General features: G+C 39.4%; 1 protein-coding gene across 3 annotated transcripts in view; it reads right to left on the reverse strand.

Moving 5' to 3' along the window:
• METAP1 (methionyl aminopeptidase 1) overlaps positions 1-18,872 on the reverse strand; it is a 62,633-nt gene extending 43,761 nt beyond the window's left edge. For 2 of the 3 annotated variants that reach the window (XM_058721840.1, XM_058721841.1), the window contains exon 1: positions 18,608-18,872. In XM_058721840.1, the coding sequence (XP_058577823.1) occupies positions 18,608-18,721 (114 nt within the window). In that variant the 5' untranslated portion in view covers positions 18,722-18,872. The remainder of the gene's footprint in view (positions 1-18,607) is intronic. The other variant, XM_058721839.1, reaches the window with a different exon arrangement.
• Between the last annotated feature and the right edge of the window lie 742 nt (positions 18,873-19,614).

Genomic DNA, 19,614 nt, shown 5'->3' on the forward strand with positions numbered 1-19,614 from the left:
TATTTCATGATTTCTAACTCCCTGAAATAAACTAGCTGACTATGGTAGATTATTCCTTTTTATACTGCACAATACAACTTCACAGTATTTGTTTTGCAAAGTTGTGGGCATTTTAAGTCTCTCAGTATGCATTGTTGGTATTTCTTAATTCAGGGTTTTCCTGCTGCCCTGTCTTCCCTTTCCTGTCTAACTACCATTTCAATATTAATACCAACCCTTATTATTACTGGTCAACAGGTAATAGGGAAGCTGTCATAGCTTCTCTGCTTCAGAGTCTTGTCTCAAAAACACAAATTCCTGCCATCTTAATGAATAGAAAGGACCAGGTGGCAAAAATCTAGAGGAAGGTTTCTGTCAAGCTGAGTTAGGAGGATCACTGTCCATTAGAGATAAAGGCCTGTCAAGCCTCCAGTCAACATTTGTTGATTGGAACTACCATTTGTTGAGAGCCTTTTTTGTGTGTGTGACAGGCACCTTACATGCATTATCTCACTCAGACCTCACACTTATCCTAGGAATCGGATATTAAGATTCCCATTTTACAGATGGGGAAACTAAAACAGGAAAGGATTAAATAACTTGAACCAGCTCAAACAGCTGTTGGGCTTTCAGGTTCCAAGGTCCACTCTTTCTATGCAGCTACAAAGCTCACAGGGCAGGGCTCTGAAGAAGCGACAGCTCAGTAAAGGGGAAATAAGATGGGGCACCTGAATGGCTCAGTTGGTTAAGCAACTGACTCTTAATTTCCACTCAGGTCATGATCTCGAGGTTCATGAGTTCGAGACCCTCGTTGGACCTGGCACTGACCTCACAAAGCCTGCTTGGGATCCTCTCTCTGCCCCTCCCACCACTCGCACATGCGCACTGCACTCACTCTCTCTTGCTCTCTCTCTCAAAATAAACATTAAAAAAAAAAAAAAGAGTTCTCTGAGACAGGAGCAGGGAGCTGGTGCCACTCCCACCTGTGCCCAACTCTAAATGTATCTTTCAAAGCAATTAAGCTTAAATAATCATATGCCCTCCTCTGCTCCATTCAAACCTTACCTTTCTTCAAGAGTACAGAAGATAATAATAAATGATTTTAAATACCATCTGTCCCTCAGTGGGAACTGACATTTCTAACTGCCTCTACAATTCACTTAATAATCTATTCCACTGTGATCTGTACCACTGATTTGATTCTGAGGTAAACTTTGAATAAACTAAAAGCAGCATAAATTTTTTAAAGGGATCATATTTCAAAATCCTTCTCCATCCTCACTTCATGGTGGGCAAAGTAAAACAACCCAAAATAATATATAAAGATCAACATTTAAAATACCCCTTAAGCATTCATGGAAAATTATTTTTTCATATCTGTTTTAAAAAGTCACAAGCTATGCAGTAATTACCAAGATTTAAAAATAATCATGCTTGACTCTGCTTCAGCAAAGAACACTTACAACAAGAACATACTCCTGGAAAAACACAACACGTTTTACATTTTTCAGACTACTTGGTATTCTAAAGAAGCTTATGATGCACTGGAGATCAACTCTGTCCCACATCGATTTTTCTCCCAACTGTATTTTCAATGTAGCCATCATCAGCTAACATTTTGAAATTTCACACATTCACTGAAAAGTAGCTCTCCACCAAATAGCCTTCTACTTTCCTCAAAGGATTTCAGAGTGCTTTATATTTAGTTCATGAAACTTACATCAAATCCCAATTTTTTAATAAGAGGACTAATAGGATTATTCTCATTAAATAAACTGGGAACTATCTCATGAAACAGCTTAATTAGCTAAAGGCTTGTATTTCAAGATATCTGAAGATTCAAGAAAATATTCCTAAGAAACACCTCTCACCTGTATAAGTGCACCCACCTTCCCCTTACTTGCTGAGGCCATGAAGCAACCTGGTCATGACCTTCAAAAATCACTGAGGACGTCAAGAACATTCTCACATCTCCTAGTAACTCTTGATGACTGAACAGTGTTCCTTCCCTAAACCACAATCTCCCTCTTTCTCTTCTCCCATTCGTTATCAGCCAAGGACCACCCAAAGCCCCGAGTGACTGCCCATTTCCTTAAAAACCAACCTCTGAATGCTTAAGTTGGCAATCTTTCCCTGCTCATCTCTGAGAAATGTACCAATGACCTAATTAAAACTAGACTTAAAGTTCCCCAAACACACGTCCCTTTCCTTTGCACAACCTGGTCTATGTGCTCCTGACACTCACCTTTACATCTGAGTTCTCAGAAGCCTTACCTATCCCTTCAGGTCTATTTCAAATGCTACCTTCCCTATATAAATGTCCACCACACCCCACCCCACCGCCAAGCCTAACAGGTCACCTGTACTTATTTGGTGCTTGTTTGAGAGCACTTTGCTCACTGCTTTAGTCTCCACCTATTTAACAGCACCAAAGCACTGTGTATTGATTACCTCTTATAACTAGTTGTGTAAACCTTTAGTTTTCACCCCAAGAGAAGGTATTTTTTCTTTAGCACCAGCAAAAGTCTACCAGTTTTAGGAGCTGCTATGAGAGAGTATGGTTCTTAATCCTGGCTACATAAAAGAAACACCTGGAAAGCTTTTCTTTTCTGAGGATAGGCTACATAGGGGATTCTTATTTATTTCCAGGATTGTGAATCTCTGGAGAGCAATAAAGTACCAACAGAATTAAGAGACCTGTGTTTTCATTTCACTGCTAGAACAAGTCTTTTCCTATTTTATTCTTCTTATCTAGTTAATCCCAATATCCCCACCCTATTTTAGGCTCTACTGACATGTCAAATTACCAAAACAGCTTCCCAAATGGTATCCCTACCAGAACCCTCTCCTCTCTCCAATCTTTTCTGATTCCAAACCACAAACCATCCTACAAGTAGTTGCTAGAATTAACATTAAATGGTTTTCCTAATGTGAACACCTACCTACTCCTGCCTCCTTAAGAACCTGTATTATCTTGTTCTTTTCTGCCCTCTCAAAACTAAAATCAATTCATGTTGATAAGGGTCTGAGTAAACAGACACACCATTCAGTGTTAATGAGTCTTGAATGATCAACTGATACCAAGAAGGCTCCATGTATCAAATATAACATGTATATAAATATACAACACATATATATATTCCCACACAGAAAAATACCATTTGAGCCAGTAATTCCACTTCCCTCCAAAAAATTTATATATTTAAGTATAATTGATATACAGTTATATTAGTTTCAGGTGAACAACATACTGATGCAACAATTCTATACATTACTCAGTGCTCATCATAATATCCACTTCCAAAAATTTAGCCAAGGAAAATAACCTGACAAACAAGCAAACATGCAATTTAAGGCTCACTGCAGTATTGTTTATAATTGTGAAAAGCTAAAGAGAGTTTAGATATCCATCAATATAATATGGTTTAAATTCTGATTCAACCATGCAAATAAATCCTACATCATTATTAAAAGTAATGGAAATAACCTTACTTACAAGCATACAAAGAATTCTACAATGTTTTAGTGTTAAAAAAAAAAAGTAAATTAGAAGGAAAACTGGAAAAATCCACAAATGTGTGGAAATTAAACAATGTACTCTCCTTTTTTAATGTTTTTAATTTTGAGAGACAGAGCATGAGTGGGGGAGGGGCATAAAGAGAGGGAGACAGAGCATCCAAAGCAGACTCCACGCTGAGAGCAGCTAGCCCAATGTGGGCAGAACCCTCAAACCGCAGGATCATGACCTGAGCCAAAGTTGGACACTCAACCAACTGAACCATCCAGGCACCCCTAAACAATGTGCTCTTAAACAATCAATGGATCAAAGAGAATGACACAAAGAAAATTACCAAATACCTTGAGACAAATGAGAACAAAACACAACATACCAAAATTTATGGGATGCAGGATAAGTGAAGTTTATAGCTATAAATTCATACATTAAAAAGGAAAAAAGATCTCAAATTAATAACACTAACTTTACACCTCAGGGAACTTTAAAAAAGAACATACCTAATCTAAAGCTAGCAGAAGAAAGCAAATGATAAAGATTACAACAGATTAATAAAAGATAAAAAACAATGGTGGGGGGTAAGAATGAACACAACTAAGAGTGGAATATTTTTTAAAAGATCAACAAAATTGACAAACCCTTAGCTACTTAGAAAAAAAGAGAGAAAACTCAACTAACAATAAAGAGGGTAAATTCTCAGTGCGTTCATTCTACAAAGCCAGTGATATCCTGATACCAAAGCCAGACAAAAGACACCACAACAAATCTACAAACCAATATCCCTGATTAATATTGATGCAGGGGCGTCTGGGTGGCTCAATCAGTTGAGCATCCGACTTCGGCTCAGGTCACGATCTCATGACTCCTGAGTTCAAGCCCCACATCGGGCTCTGCGCTGACAGCTCAGAGCCTGGAGCCTGCTTCTGAATCTGTGTCTCCCTCTCTCTCTGCCCCCAACCTACTCACATTCTGTCTCTGTCTCTCTCAAAAATAAATAAAAAACATTTAAAAAAATAAAAATAAAAATAAATATATTGATGCAAAAATCCTCAACAAAACATTAGCAAACCAAATCCAACAACACATTTTAAAAATTATACACCATGATGACATGGGTTCCTGGAATGCAAGGATGGTTCAACACACACAAAGTCAACTGATCAGTATATAAAATTCAACACTACATTAACAGAATGAAGGACAAAAATCAAAGTCATTATCAATTGATGCAGGAAAAACATTTGACAAGAGTCAACACGCTTTCAATGATAAAAACACTTAAGTTAGGAACAGAAGAAACTAACCTCAACATAATAAAAGCCAACAGCTAACATCACAGTCAATGGAAAAAGAGTGAAAGCTTTTCCTCTAAGACCAGAAATAACTCAAGGATGCCCACTCTCACCACTGCTATTCAACACAGTATTGGAATTCTTAGCCAGAGCAATTAAGCAAGAAAGAGAAATAAAGGGCTTCCAACTAGAAAGGAAAAGCAAAATTATCTTAGTTCACAGATGACATAATCTTATATGTAGAAAACTTCTTAAAGATTCTAAAGTGAAAAACTATTAGAACTAATACGCAAAATCAGTAAAGTTGAAGGATACAAAATCAACATGCAACAATGTTTCTATACACTAACAGTGAATAATCTGAAAAGGAAATTAACAACTCCATTTATAACATCAAAAAGAATAAAATACCTAGAAATAAATCTAACAAGGCAAGGGACTTATACACAGAAAATTACAAAACAGTGCTGAAATTAAAGGCACATACAAATGGAAAGCAGTCCTGTTTATGGATTGAAAGACTTAATACTGTTAAGATGTCAGTACTACCCAAAGCAATCTACAGATTCAACAAAATCACTATTAAAATCTCAAAAACTTATTTTGCAGAAATGAAGAGTCGTCCTAACATTCATATGGAATCTAAAGGGACCCCAAACAACCAAAACAATTAGTTTTAATAAGAACCAACTCAGAAGACTGACACTTCTACAAAGTGTCATACTACATGCTACATACATACAGCATACTACAAAGCTACAATAATCAAAACAGTATGATACTGCCATTAAGACAAATATAGAGACAACTGGAATAGAATGGAGTCCAGAAATAAACCCCCAGATATATAGTTAAATGACCTTATTAGAGTACCAACACCACTCAATATGGAAAGGACAGTCCCTTCAATAAATGGTGTTAGGAAAACTAGAGATCCACATGCAAAAGATGAAGTTGGACCCTTATCTTACACCATATATAAAAATTAACTCAAAACTGGTTAAAGAAGTAAACATAAGGCCCAAAACCATAAAACTCAGGGGAAAAGCTTCATGACATTAGATACAATGATTTCTTGCATGTGACACCAAAAAGAAAAGGCAACACAAGCAAAAATAAAGTGGGACTACATCAAACATTAAGACTTTTGCTCATCAAAGGACACAATCAAAGGTGAAGAGGCAACCTATGGAATGGTAAAAAAGATATGCAAATCATGTATCTGATAAGGGGTGAATATCCAGAATATACAAAGACTCCTACAACCCAACTAGAAAAAAATCACATAACCTGATTTAAAAAATGGGCAAAGGACTTCAACAGACATTTCTCCAACAATGATTTTAAAAAAATAAATAAAAAGGCCAATAAGCATCTGAAAAGATGCTCAATATCACTAGTCATCAGAGAAATATAAATCAAAACCCAATGACATATCATCACACACCCACTAGGATAAGCTACTATCAAAAAAAACCTGAAAATACTGGCAGGGATTTGGAGAAGCTGGGATGTTTGTGTACTGTTGGTGGAACTGTAAACTACTATGTAAACCATACTGGGATAATGTAGCTGCTATAGAAAACAGTATGATGGTTCCTCAAAAAATGAACATATAACTAGTTAAAGATCCAGCAATGCCTCTTCGACATATATATACAAAAGAATTGAAAGCAGGGTCAAAGAGACATTTGGACAGCACATTCATCAGCAGCACTGTTCTCAATAGCCAAGAGATGGGAGCAACCCAAATGTCTACCAAAGGATGAACAGACAAACAAAATGTGGTACATACACACAATGGAACACTCTGCAGCCATAAAAAGGAACTAAATCCTGTCACTTGCTACACCATGGATGAACCTTAAGGACACTATGTTAAGTGAAATAAGCCAGTCACAAAAGGACAAATACTATGTGATTCCACTTGTATGAAGTATCTAAAATATTCAAATTCATGTATAAAGAAAGCACAATGGTGGGTAGCTAGGCTAGAAGAAGGGAGTAAAGGAGAGTTGTTATTTAACGGGTTTCAGTTCTGCAAAATGAAACATTTCTGGAGATCTGCTCAACAACAATGTAGTAGATATACTTAACACTACCAAAATTGTACACTTAAAAATGGTGACAGTGGTCGTTTGTGGGTTTTTTTACAATAAGAAAAAAAAGACATAACTTTAAAAAAAGTTAAGGGGCACCTGGGTGGCTCAGTCACTTAAGACCGACTCTTGATTTCAGCTCAGGTCATGATCTCATGGTTCATAGCATCAAGCCCCATGTCAGAATCCCTGTTTGGGATTCTCTCTCCCTCTCTCTCCGTCCCTCCCCCTGACTCATGCACGCTCTCTTTCAGAATAAATTTAAGGGGGAAAAAAAAAAAAGGGTTAAGTTCTACAACTGAATAGCTCTATGTAAGAGCAATGACCTCATTTTTGTTTTGAAAAAATAAAAACAGCTGACATTTGAGCATGTACTATATGCCAAGCACAGATTTAGACACTTACCATGTATCAATGCTGTTAATCCTACAACTCTAAGAGGTAGGTAATATTATCATCCCATTTTACAGATGAGAAAACTGAGACACAGACAGATTAATTAACATGTCCAAAAAACATAAAGCCAGGTTTTAAATGCAGGCCCTCTTGAGGTACTATCTATGTTCTTAACTTCTATGCAATACAAATATAAAAGTCTGGAAAGATAATTAACCAGAGTGTTAACATTCTTCTAGGTATCATCATGATGGACTTTTTACTTTACATGCTTCTATTAAATTTATGCAAAGATCATGTACTGCTTTTTGCAATGAAAACCAAAAGGAGATATTTACATTTTCAAAAATATGCTTAAGGGAACAGCAAGGTCTCTGTCCCTACTAACTACCCCTACTCTTCACTACAGTAAAGCTACTCTATTTGCTATGACACAACACCTTCTCAGCTTGCATCTCTACTTCCATAAGTTCATCCTTCCCCTGGAAAGAATGTCCTCTCCTACACCCTAATGCACACCTTCTGATTCACTTTTCCACTTTCAGTTATTTCTGTAATTTATCAAAATCCAGTTCTTAACTCACCTCCTTCAGGTCTTCTAGGACCTGTCCTTACCTATAGCATTTTTTCACCTATTTAGTGTACTCCTTTAGAAAGACTGCCCTGTAGAGGTTTTATTTATGTCCCTCATATGGTCATCAGCAAAATTTCCCGAAGATCTTACTACTCCTTTTCCTAGAGACAAGGACACTCCAGGAGCATGAAACATACTTAAAGCACCCAGATCTGGATTTCTAAAGACATTCCTACCAAAAACAAGAGCTCCTTAGAGACAGGACTGATTCTATGTCTGGGATAGGGAAATTACAAGGTAAATCTGATTTGTCTTGTAGCAGAAAGCCAGGAAGCAATCAGAGACTAATGAAGGAAGGTCAAAAAGCTACAGAAGTCACTTTGAAAGTGGTACCACTGACTGAATCTGAGACAATTTGAACATCAAAAAGAGTAAGGACTGTAACCTATTTTAATGTTTAATGAAGGGGGAAAAAATTCAAAGGTCCCTATACTGAAAAATGTGAAAACTCCAACAAACATTTGTGACCGTTTAAAGTGACCGATGCATTACCGTTACATGTCTTTTTAGTAGGAATATTATAGTACGTTTTTAGGTGGAACATAATTTATTAGCCAGTTGATAAAGATAAACTCTTCCTTACAAGAAAAAAAAATCAGCTATTAAATGCCAGAATGCAGTGGGGAGGGGAATCACCATTTGCAACCCCTATTGGAATAATTATCAGACAAGCATCATTAATGGATACTAAAACCACTAGGAGAAAGCATGTTGAAAAAAAGCATATTCTCATAGTGCCAGAGGATCACCCCACAGATTACACAGTCATTGCTAAGTGAAAAATGTGTTTACAGTGGTGATCTGGTAGCACTTTAACAAAGAGATCAAGTTTAGTGGTGGGACAACCCGGTGTTTTGTGCCTCCTGATGTGATACAATACAAGGCACACAGCATCACCCAGGAGTCTTTTCAAGGGAATCTTGACATATTCCAATTAGGCCTCTGGACCTAATATCTGGCTTAAGGAAAATACAGGGGATAAAAGAACAACTTAAAGACACTATAAGGAAATAATAAAAAAATCAAGAATGTGTGATACTCTATAAGACAACTGAGTAGTCTCTGTAAAAGTCAGCATCATGAAATAAAGATGAGAGAACTCTTCCAAATTCAAAGAGGCTGAGAGGACAATCAAATGCTATTTGTGAGCTTTGATAGGATTTTGATTCCAAAAATAACAAAAAGCAAAACATACAACTATTAAAGACGTGCTTAGCGAATAACTGAGAAATATGAACAGGCTGGACTATTAGACGACATTAGGGAATCCTTGTCAATTTTCTTAAATGTAATCATGGCACTGTAGTTAAGAAAGAAAAACATCCTTGTCGTTAGAGAACGCATGCTGAATAGTTAATGGCTGTGGTGTCATGTTGTCTGTGACTTATTCTCAAATGTTTCAACAAATGCATACAAAAATGCAATATACACACAAGCAGGCACAAAGCAAGCAAGGCACAACATTAATTTAGGTGATGAGTATACTGCAATTAGTTATAATATTCATCTTTAGGTTTTTCTATGGTTTGAAACTGTTCGAAATAAAAAACTAGGGAACTTAAAATTGTAAAATAAAGGAAAAAATAATTATTTGTCTCTAACTTTCACTTAGCACCTCCTTGTTATTTTTCTTTCTTTTTTTTTTAAAAAAAAAACTTTTTTTAATGTTTATTTATTTATTTTTGAGAGTGACAGAGAGTGAGAAGGGGAGGGGCAGAGAAAGAGGGAGACAGAATCCCAAGCAGGCTCCGTGCTGTCAGCACAGAGCTCAATGTGGGGCTTGAACCCATGAACCATGAGATCATGACCTGAGCCAAAACAAAGAGATGGATGCTTAATGAACTGAGCCACCCGGGCGCCCCTCCTTGTTATTTTTCTTAAGAGAAGTATACTTGCATATAATATTAGTTTCATGTGCACAACACAATGATTCAATCACTTGTCTTTTTTAAAGTACTTCCTGTTTGTACAAGTAACTATTAAGTCCCTGGAGACAGTTAAATTTTTTCAGGTTTACAAACATACAAATAACCCAATGAATGTTGTTATTCAGAAGTAACACAAAAGACCAGATTGACAAAAACCAAAATGTCTGTTAATTTCAAGTCCTAGCTAGGATATAGAACAATATAAAGTTTTGGATGATGGGAGGAGAAGTACAAGCGCATTGAAAAACAATTTGGCACCATCAAAATAAAGCTAAACACATACGTATCCTATGACTCAAGAATTTTTCTCCTGGGTATATACCCAGGAGAAACTCTTGCACACAGGCACCAAGAGCTAGGTACAAGACTATTTAAAGCAGCACTGTTTACAATAACAAAAACTTAGAACAACCCAAATTTCCATTAACAAAGAAATGAATAAACTATGATATATGAATTCATTGGAATACCATAGAGAATGAAAATGAATGAGCTAGAGCTACACACAACACGAATCAATCTTAAGAACTTAATGTTAAACGAAGAAAGCAAGTTGCACAAGAAAACTAGCAGTGATTTCATTTACAAAATTTTCAAAAACATCAAAAGTAAACAATGCATTATCTAAGGAATCAAACATATGGGAAAGCAAATGAATGATAAACACAAAATTCAGGATATGTAGTACCTCTTGTGTGAGGAAAGCATCGGAGCCTTCTGGTTTTACTTGTTTTACTAGTAATGTTCTTTTTAATAACTTAAGTGCTTAGGCATTTACCATGTCTTTTTTTTTTCTTTTTAGATTCTATGGATGATTTACCAGTAGTTTTTAATTCTACTCAAAATCTAACGAAAACAATTTAGCAAAGAAAAAAAAAGATAATACTTATATATAGATCCTGACTTTAAGGTACATAAAACCTCAATTCAAAAACAATACTAAATTATTCACACAATAACTGCATTTATATTTTTCTCTGCATTTCCTTAGTAGTGAACAATGCAAAGTTATCAGTATTCAAATAATCAAACCTATCAGTAGTACCAATTAGCAAAATAACCAGGAATAAAATAAATCCCTTCACCCAAAAAGTCACGTCCCATTTGAGGGAGGGAGGGGGAAGCCAAGGCAGGTCTAATGGCACTTACATTTACCTATTTTACTGAGTGATTTAACGTCATAGCTTGATGGATAAGACAAAGTAGCCTTCGGAATGTGATATAAAAGGTTGCCCTTTTGTACCTTTCATCAAGGGAAAATCATTAAAGACAGGTTTACAATATGGAGAAGTCTCTGTCTCCTCTTACTTTATTAAGGAAATTGCTACAGTCACAATTTATCTTTTTTACCCTAACCACTAGAGGCCTGAGCTATGACCCAGATAAATGGGACACTAGCAGACCCCAGCTAACAGCGTTTTTAAGAATGCTTTCCAACAGACATGGCACAGCTCTAGTGTATCAGGAAGAAGTCCCTACTGAATTTTATGGTAAAACAGGTAAGTTACTGGAGACAAAAACAGGAGAGAATTTTTTTTTAAGTGTCAATATAATTTTCCTTGTTGTAGGTAAAATGTTGAATAGCAGACCTCTAGAGCTTATTCTAGAGGGGTGTGTGTTTGTGTGTGTGTGTGTGTGTGTGTGTGACTGAAACTTAATGCCTGATTAGCACCTTCCACTTCTCCCTCCTCCCAGCCCCTGGCAGCTACCATTATATTCTTTGATTCTATGAATTTGACTATTTTAGATACCTCATGTAAGTAGAATCATGTAGTGTCTGTTAACTGGCTTGTATCAGTTAATATAATGTCATGGCACACTGCAGACTCTCATTTTTTAAGGCTGCATAGTATTCCACTATGTGTATATGCCACATTTTATTTATCCATTCACCCACCCATGGACACTCTGGTTGTTTCCACAACTTAGCTATTGGGAACAGCGAGTGCTACAAGAGAACTTACTTGCAATATATAACTCGGGGGAAGAATTACACGGTCCCTCTCCCAGGTTTAACTATAGCTGCCAAACACGTTGAGACAAGAAGACACAGCTTACAGAGTGTGTTGAATTGCTCTTTATTCAAAGCCACACACAAGACTGATACTAATCAAAGAAATCAAAAGAAAAAGGTGTAATTGTTGAGCTAGGAGTACTACCTGCCCAAGCATGAATAAGCAAATGCTTCATGTTGAAACTGTGAGGTCAGGAGAGGTTCATGATCAAGCAGAAAGGGTAGTAATTATATTTATACTCCATTACATTAAATCTTTGATATGCAGAGATTCACAATAGTTGCTTTACAGAGTATGCCTGCCTATATTATATCTACTAAATGGGTTTGCTATTAATACCAAGGACAATTCCTCAGTAATTAATACAGGAGTTACCATGCCATTGCTTTTCCCTCCTAACATCTAGAGCTAAGCATGCGCTTAGCTATGTGCTTATGTGTCTGTCACGCCACCCCTGCCAATTTTACTAAGACCAAACTAAAAATTTTGTATGCCAAATAATTTTTTGTATGTCAAAAAGACTCACCAAAAAAAAAAAAAAAAAAGAAAAAAGAAAAAAAGCGACCAAAACATCTATCCACAAACTGTATGAACAATATAAGATCACATCTACTACCAACAGCCCTTCAATCTCTAAAAAATTCATTAAAGACTTGTTCCACTTTTGATTATCTACCAAATGCTGCTTAAAAAAAAAAAAAAAAAGTTTATTTTTTTGAGAGAGAGACAGAGTGTGAGTTGAGGGACAGAGAGAGAGGGAGACACAGACTCCAAAGCAGGCTCCAGGCTCTGAGCTGTCAGCACAGAGGCCGACATGGGGCTCGAACCCACGAGCTGCGAGATCATGACAGGAGCCAAAGTCAGACACTTAACCGACTGAGCCACCCAGGTGCCCCAGAGGCTTGCTTTTTATAAGTTCTACTGGAATATAAGTATAACTCATGCCAAAATGCCAACACGTTTGTTTATAATATAAGCATGTGAATAAAAAGATCTCCACTGGGGCATCTGGGTGGTTCAGTCGATTAAGCATCTTGACTTTGACTCAAGTCATGATCTTATGGTTCATGAGTTCGAGCCCGACACTGGTGGGTCCTATCAGCGCAGAGCGTGCCTGGGCTTCTCTGTCTCTCTGTCCCTCTCAAAATAAATAAATAAATAAGCTTTAAAAAAAAAAAAAAAAAAAAGATCCCCACTGACCACCACAAAGTCTGCAAACCAACAATGATCTTTATAAGATCGATGAGCTTCATAAGAAGCTCTGATAGTTATACCCAATCACCTAACTTACAGCAGTTATCTAGGCGTGGTATGACATAATGTGAGGAATGTAAAGATAATCCCTATAAAATACAATATGGTAATATCTCCATCAATGATGAAGATGAGTTCCAGAACTACACTGCATTATCAGGAACTTTGATACAAAAGGAGAAAGAATTTCAGAGGACAGGGTTGCATTTCAAAGATGCTGTATGTTGGAAGGGCAATTCCTTCCTTCCTTTCCAACTCCAACCCACAAGAGGCTCAGCTACTCAACTTTCTTCCTGGAGACCCAGTTCATCACCTTACTTTGCCACTGCTTCTTTGAAAGAATCTACTGCAAGACTTTGTTCAAAATGTTCATAAACAGACAGGAGCACATGTGTGGGGGGTAGGCAAAATGGATGAAGGGGAGTGGGAGATACAGGCTCCCAGTCATGGAATGAATAAGGCATGGGAATAAAAGACACAGCACAGGAAACGTAGTCAGTGATATTGTAATAGTGCCGTATAGTGACAGATGGTAGCTATATTTGTGGTAAGCACAGCCTAAAGGTACAGAGATGTTGAATCACTGTTATACACCTGAAACTAATGTCACATTGTGTGTCAACACTCAAACTAAAAAATTTAAAATAAAATAATAATGATGATAAGGTTCTAAATATTCTGAGAATTACTAAAATGTGACAGAGACACCAAGTAAGCTAAATGGGGCCAAGAAACTTGCTTGACACAGGGTTGCCACAAACGTTCAATTTAAACAAAAAACACAGTATCTGTAAAGCACAATAAAGCAAGCACAATACAATTAGGTATACCTATATATACCTCCATTTCTAGCTTTTCTTTAATTTCTCTCAGCACTGGTACACACTTTTTTTAGTGTAGAGATCTTTCATTGCTTTTATTAGATTTTCCCTAGTTATTTGATTTCTTTGGGTCCTACTGTAAATAACATTATTTTATAATTTTACTTTTTGATAGCTATTATGGAGAATAAAAATTGTTTTACGGCACCTGGGTGTCTCAGTCTTCATTTCGGCTCAAGTCATGATCTCATGGCTCATGAGATCAAGCCCTGTGTCAGGCTTTACGCTGGCACTGCAGAGCCTGCTTGAGATTTTCTCTCTCTCTCTCCTTCTCTCTCCTCCCCCACTTACGCACACACTTTCTTTCTCTCTCAAATAAACGTTTTTTTAAAAATTGTTTTCATAATTAAAAAAATATTTTTTCATTAACAAATGATACTTCTTCCTAAACATTTTTAAACCTTCCTCATAACTAAGTGTAAGGGTATTAGATGTGAGGCAATATGCATAATAAAACCACTCACTGAACACTGTGCTAAGCACTTTGCACGCTCTTATTCACCTTCCCCTCAGCTCCATGAAGAGGATACACCATTAGCCCTCTACTACAAATTTAAGAGAGAACTTAGCCAAGAACATAGCAGCAAAGATTTAACCCTAGGTCAGACTATATACCCAGTCTCTTTCCACTCACACTATACTATCTTTTAGTTATTGTATCTTATAAATGATTGGAAATCACTCATGTCTTCTCAGCTGATCCTTTAACTACACACAAGGTAGCATCTGCCCTGGGCTGATATTCACTAAGGGCAAGAATGCTCTTTGCTTTCCTTCTCAGGCCCATCAACCTCTCTTCTTTCAGTTAATAAACTAAGTGCCTATAGTGTACAAGGTAGAGAAAATGAAAATAAGTAAAGCACAGCCTCCATCTTCAAAATATTCTTACAGACTCCTAGGAAGTAAAAGTAAACTCCTATACTACTATTGAAACTACTAAACTACTGGGGCGCCTCAGTGGCTCAGTTGGTTAGGCATCCAACTCTGGATTTCGGCTCATATCATGATTTCACAGGGTTGTGGGTTTAAGCCCAGCATCGGGCTCTGTGGTGACACTGTGGAGCCTGCTTGGGATTCCCTCCCTCTCCCTCTCTCTCTGTTCCTTCCCCACTTGTGCTCTCTCTCTCCCCCTCAAAATAAAGAAACATAAAAAAAATTAAAATAAAAAATAAACTACTATTAAATAAAAATGGACATGCATCTATAAGGAAATACCATCAAACATCAGAAACTCCTGAAAAGCTTGATTTTCAAGTAAAACAGATTTTACTCATTTAAAGGACCAAAACTTTTCTTAAAATTAAGCATTTTAGGGGTGCCTGGGTGGCTCAGTCACTTAACCATCCAACTTCAGCTCAGGTCATGATCTCACAGTTCATCGGGCTCTGTGCTGACAGCTTGGATTCTGGAGCCTGCTTCAGATTCTGTGTTCCCCTCTCTCTCTGTCCCTGCTCTGCTCTTGCTCTCTCTCTATATATCTCTGTCTCTATCTAAAAATAAATAATAAACATTAAAAAAAAATTTTAAGACAAAAAAAATTAAGCATCTTAGGAGTGCCTGGCAGGCTCAGTCAGAGGAGCACGTGACTCTTGAGATCAGGGTTGTAAGTCTGAGCCCCACATTAGGTGTAGAGATTACTAAAAATAAATAAACTTAAAAAAAATTTAAGCATCTCAGATAAAAATATTTCTACCTTAAGCATAAAACACAGTATAACACTAAGACCTAACATCGGAAAAAAAAAAAAAAAAAGTTAGGGAGGGAGCCAAACCACAAGAGACTCTTAAAAACTGAAAATAGGGGAGCCTGGATGGCTCAGTTGGTTGAGCTACCGACTTCGGCTCAGGTCATGATCTCACACTCTGTAAGTTCGAGCCCCACGTCGGGCTCTGTGCTGACAGCTCAGGGCCTGGAGCCTGCTTTGGATTCTGTGTCTCCCTCTCTCTCTGCCCCTCCCCCACTCATGCTCTGTTTGTCTCTCAGAAATATACATTAAAAAAAAAAAAACCTGAGAATAAACTGAGGGTTGATGGGGGGTGGGAGGGAGGGGAAAGTGGGTGATGGGCATTGAGGAGGGCACCTTTTGGGATGAGCACTGAGTGTTGTATGGAAACCAACTGGACAATAAATTTCATATTAAAAAAAACCTAACATCGATTAAATTTACCAATGTGCAAAATGTTTTACATACTCTTAGTATTTACTGAAGACTGAACCCTGTACTATTAATGGCCCCATTTTAAAAGGATGTAACAGAAAATAAAGAAGCTATATTATTTGCCCAAAGTCACATGGCTAGTAAATGATTAAGTCATGATTCAAATGCAGCCTCTCTATGCAGCCCTGTGATACACTTATGATTGATTCAAACACTCACTGCCCACCTACTGCATACAGAGCATCATGTTGAGAAATAAGAGGGCAGTGAACGAGACAGCTTATTCATGAAACTCACCTTCCAATTAAAAAACAGATAAATAAGAAAATAAATGAGAAAATTACAGATTGTATAAAGTATTATAAAGGAAATAAAGAAGGGGATGTGAGGAAGTAACTGGAAAAGAAAGGCTTACTTCTGTTATGGCCTCTTGTAGTCTTGCTCTCAGCTTGTTTCTACACAAGCTGGCCAGACAGCCAGGCTGGCGACCAGAGAAGCAGACAGAAGACAGACCACTCCTAGTGAAGATGATCAGAGAAGTGGCAAGGAGAAGCCCTAGTTTCATGTTTTCATAACTGTGTTGGCATTTTTCCACAAACCTTAATAAGCCAATGTTCTGTCTATTGAATAATACCGTGCCTAAGAGAACATCACCTATGCTGGATGAGTACAGTTTCACAGTACCTTTCTAAAATCTCAACAGGTAAGTGTGTGTACACATTAACTCATTAGGCATTACAAAATGCCACCTAATCTTAAACGCAATGAAAACCACATTATTCCACACAAAGATGGTACATAATTTCCAAAAGCAAATTATTGGGTTTTTGTTTCGTTTTGTTTTAAATCCAGGTCCCACATAGGCTTCAACAAATGAGAATTTGAAAATTATTTCTAAGAAACAAAAGGACTCATACCAGGTTTAGCATGCTGAGTAGTCCTAATGCTATTTTTAGAAAGAGCAACTCTTCTCATGTGCAACTTTTTCCAAATGGTATTAACAAGGTCAAGGATCATATCCTATCTAAAAACATGACCTATACAATATAGCTAGGATCTCTCATAATGGCTTATGCACAAGTGTTGTGACCTGAAGGATTTGTTTATTTTACATACATCTTTAGGTTTACATAGTTTATATTGAAGATATTCATATTCTTGTATTTACTGTTCTTATATATTTGTTTCTATTCCATTCATTGATATTTTTTATATGGCAGTGTTGCACTGCACTGACAGCCTCTAAAACCAAAAAAAGTGCTTCACGTTTTACCAACATTTCCATTTACTGGATAATTTGAGCTCCAGAACAACCTTGTGAAATATGTTAAGTGAAAGTATCACCTTTCCCTCCGCACAGTGGGAGCTCAGAAAGGTTAGGTAACTTGACTAGTTCAAGACTGCACTGTAATTGGCAAGGACAGGGCCCTGCCCAGGCCTTCAGACTCTTTGTTCATGCTCTTCTCCCCACAGGACGCTACTAATTTAAACCTGAACTTTCACGTGTCTCTCTTCAACAAATCTGGACTGTAACTACGAGCCTTACCACTGCTACCCTGCCAATACTCTGTTCCAATGCAACCGGAACACTAGTACTCTTCAGTAAACATAAACACCGGCACACGTTTCTGTTAAGACCCCATTCAGTGCTGGGTTTGCTCCACTGCACAAAACTTACTAAAATACACCACGGCCTTAAAGCATAACCCTTAATGGAACTGACTTTTTCCCTTAGTGGGAAATTCAGTAAATGAGAACGGTGACTCATAACGCTAACTTACGGTTTTCTAAATTAATAATTTTGGGTGCCAAAGCAAAAGAATGAATTACAGACCCCTCTCTATCCCCACGTCCAAAGTTGCTTAAGTGTCAAAGCGCGGTAGTAAAACACAAGGACACAGGTGGGGCTGGAGCTAACATTCCTTCTCTCTGCGACCCCCACCACCCCCAGGCAACCCAGTCCTCAAAACCGAGCGGGTGTCTTCCGACCTCCAATCCCGCCGGGACCAGAGTGACTCCCAGCTCCGCAGCCCCCTGTGACCACGATCAGAGTCCTGCCGGGAGCTGTGGAGACAAGCCAGAGGGGCGTGCCCCCTCCCCGGGGCGTCCCCACCTGTCTCGGGTAGCCCGCACACCTGGTAGCCCCAGCACCGGCAGGAGATGCGCGGCGGGAACCCGCCCCTAAACGCGGCGCCTTAGGACCTCCGAGCTACCCGGGACAAGTCCGCTTCCGCCCCCAGCCCACATGGCCGCTGCAGACCGCACCCGCGTCGAAGGGGCCCAGGCTCTCCGGAGGCGGGAGGGGGCGGCGGCGCTGCGGCTGGGGGTAGGAGGAAGCGCGGCAGGCGCGCCCGGGGGGTGGAAGAGGAGGAGCGCGTCCCGACCCGCCGCGAGGGCAGGCACAGAGGAAAGGAAGTCCGCCAGCGGCGGCGGCGCCGTGGGAGAGCAGGCGTCTACCTGGGAGCAGAAGTACGAGCCTTGGATGCCCAGCTTGATGCAGGTGGGACACTGGAGCTTGGCCTCGCTGCTGCAGCCGTCCGTCTCGCACACCCGCGTCTCCACAGCCGCCATGCTGCCTGGCTGCTGGAGGAGCGCCTCACTGAGGAAGAGGAGGAGGAGGAGGAGAGAGGGCAGGGGAGGGGACAGAGGCCGAGCCGGGGGAGGAGCTCGGCCTGCGGGGCCTGGGCGCGGAAGCAGAAGGAGCGCCGGGCCGGCCCAGACCACGCTGCGCGCCCCGCCCCCGCCCCGCGCGCGCAACTGGCGCCCCGCCCCGTGGCCTTCGCCCCGCCCCCGCCCGTGGCCCCCGCCTCCCGGCGCCAGTCGTGCACGTGGGGGCTGTGAGGGAGTCTGTCGGAGACCTCCTGCTCCGCGGGGTCCCACGTCTGTCCCCGGGTAGTGCGACCTCCTGGCGCCCGGCGGCGAAGGGCGCAAAGGGAGAGGCCCTCACGTCTTGCGCTGTCTGTACCTAGGGAGACAGCGCCCCGGCCGTGCCTTACTGAATGTCCCCCACACTCACAGGCAGTTGGAAAGAGCGCCGCGCTCCTCTGCGTTGGTTCACCCGGCAGCTCCTTGGAAAAGGAAAGTAATTCTCTCTTTTAGAGTACTGTTTCTCACCGATAGTGTCTGCTCTGAGGCCTAAGGACCGCCACTCAGTCATTCACAAAAAGAGGAGCCAGAGAGCTGTCAGAAGATGGGCTGAGATTTGCATCAGGCCTCCCTCGTGGAATGATTTTCCACGATTTTTTTTCGTGGATTTTTTTTCACACTACCCCCCCCCCCATTCGCAGCGTACAATGTTAGTAATAGTGACACAACTACTAGATATTCAATAAAACAATGATTTTTTGTATTATCCCAGTTGATTGTTTGAAAGGTGAGTAGGGAAGAATTGTTCTAATGTTGAAGCACCGGAGTTGAAAGGAGCTTCAGAGGTCATCTGATGTAAACTTGTTGCCTAAATTTCT

This window comes from Neofelis nebulosa, chromosome 3, assembly GCF_028018385.1.
Source record: "Neofelis nebulosa isolate mNeoNeb1 chromosome 3, mNeoNeb1.pri, whole genome shotgun sequence".
Taxonomy (NCBI): domain Eukaryota; kingdom Metazoa; phylum Chordata; class Mammalia; order Carnivora; family Felidae; genus Neofelis; species Neofelis nebulosa.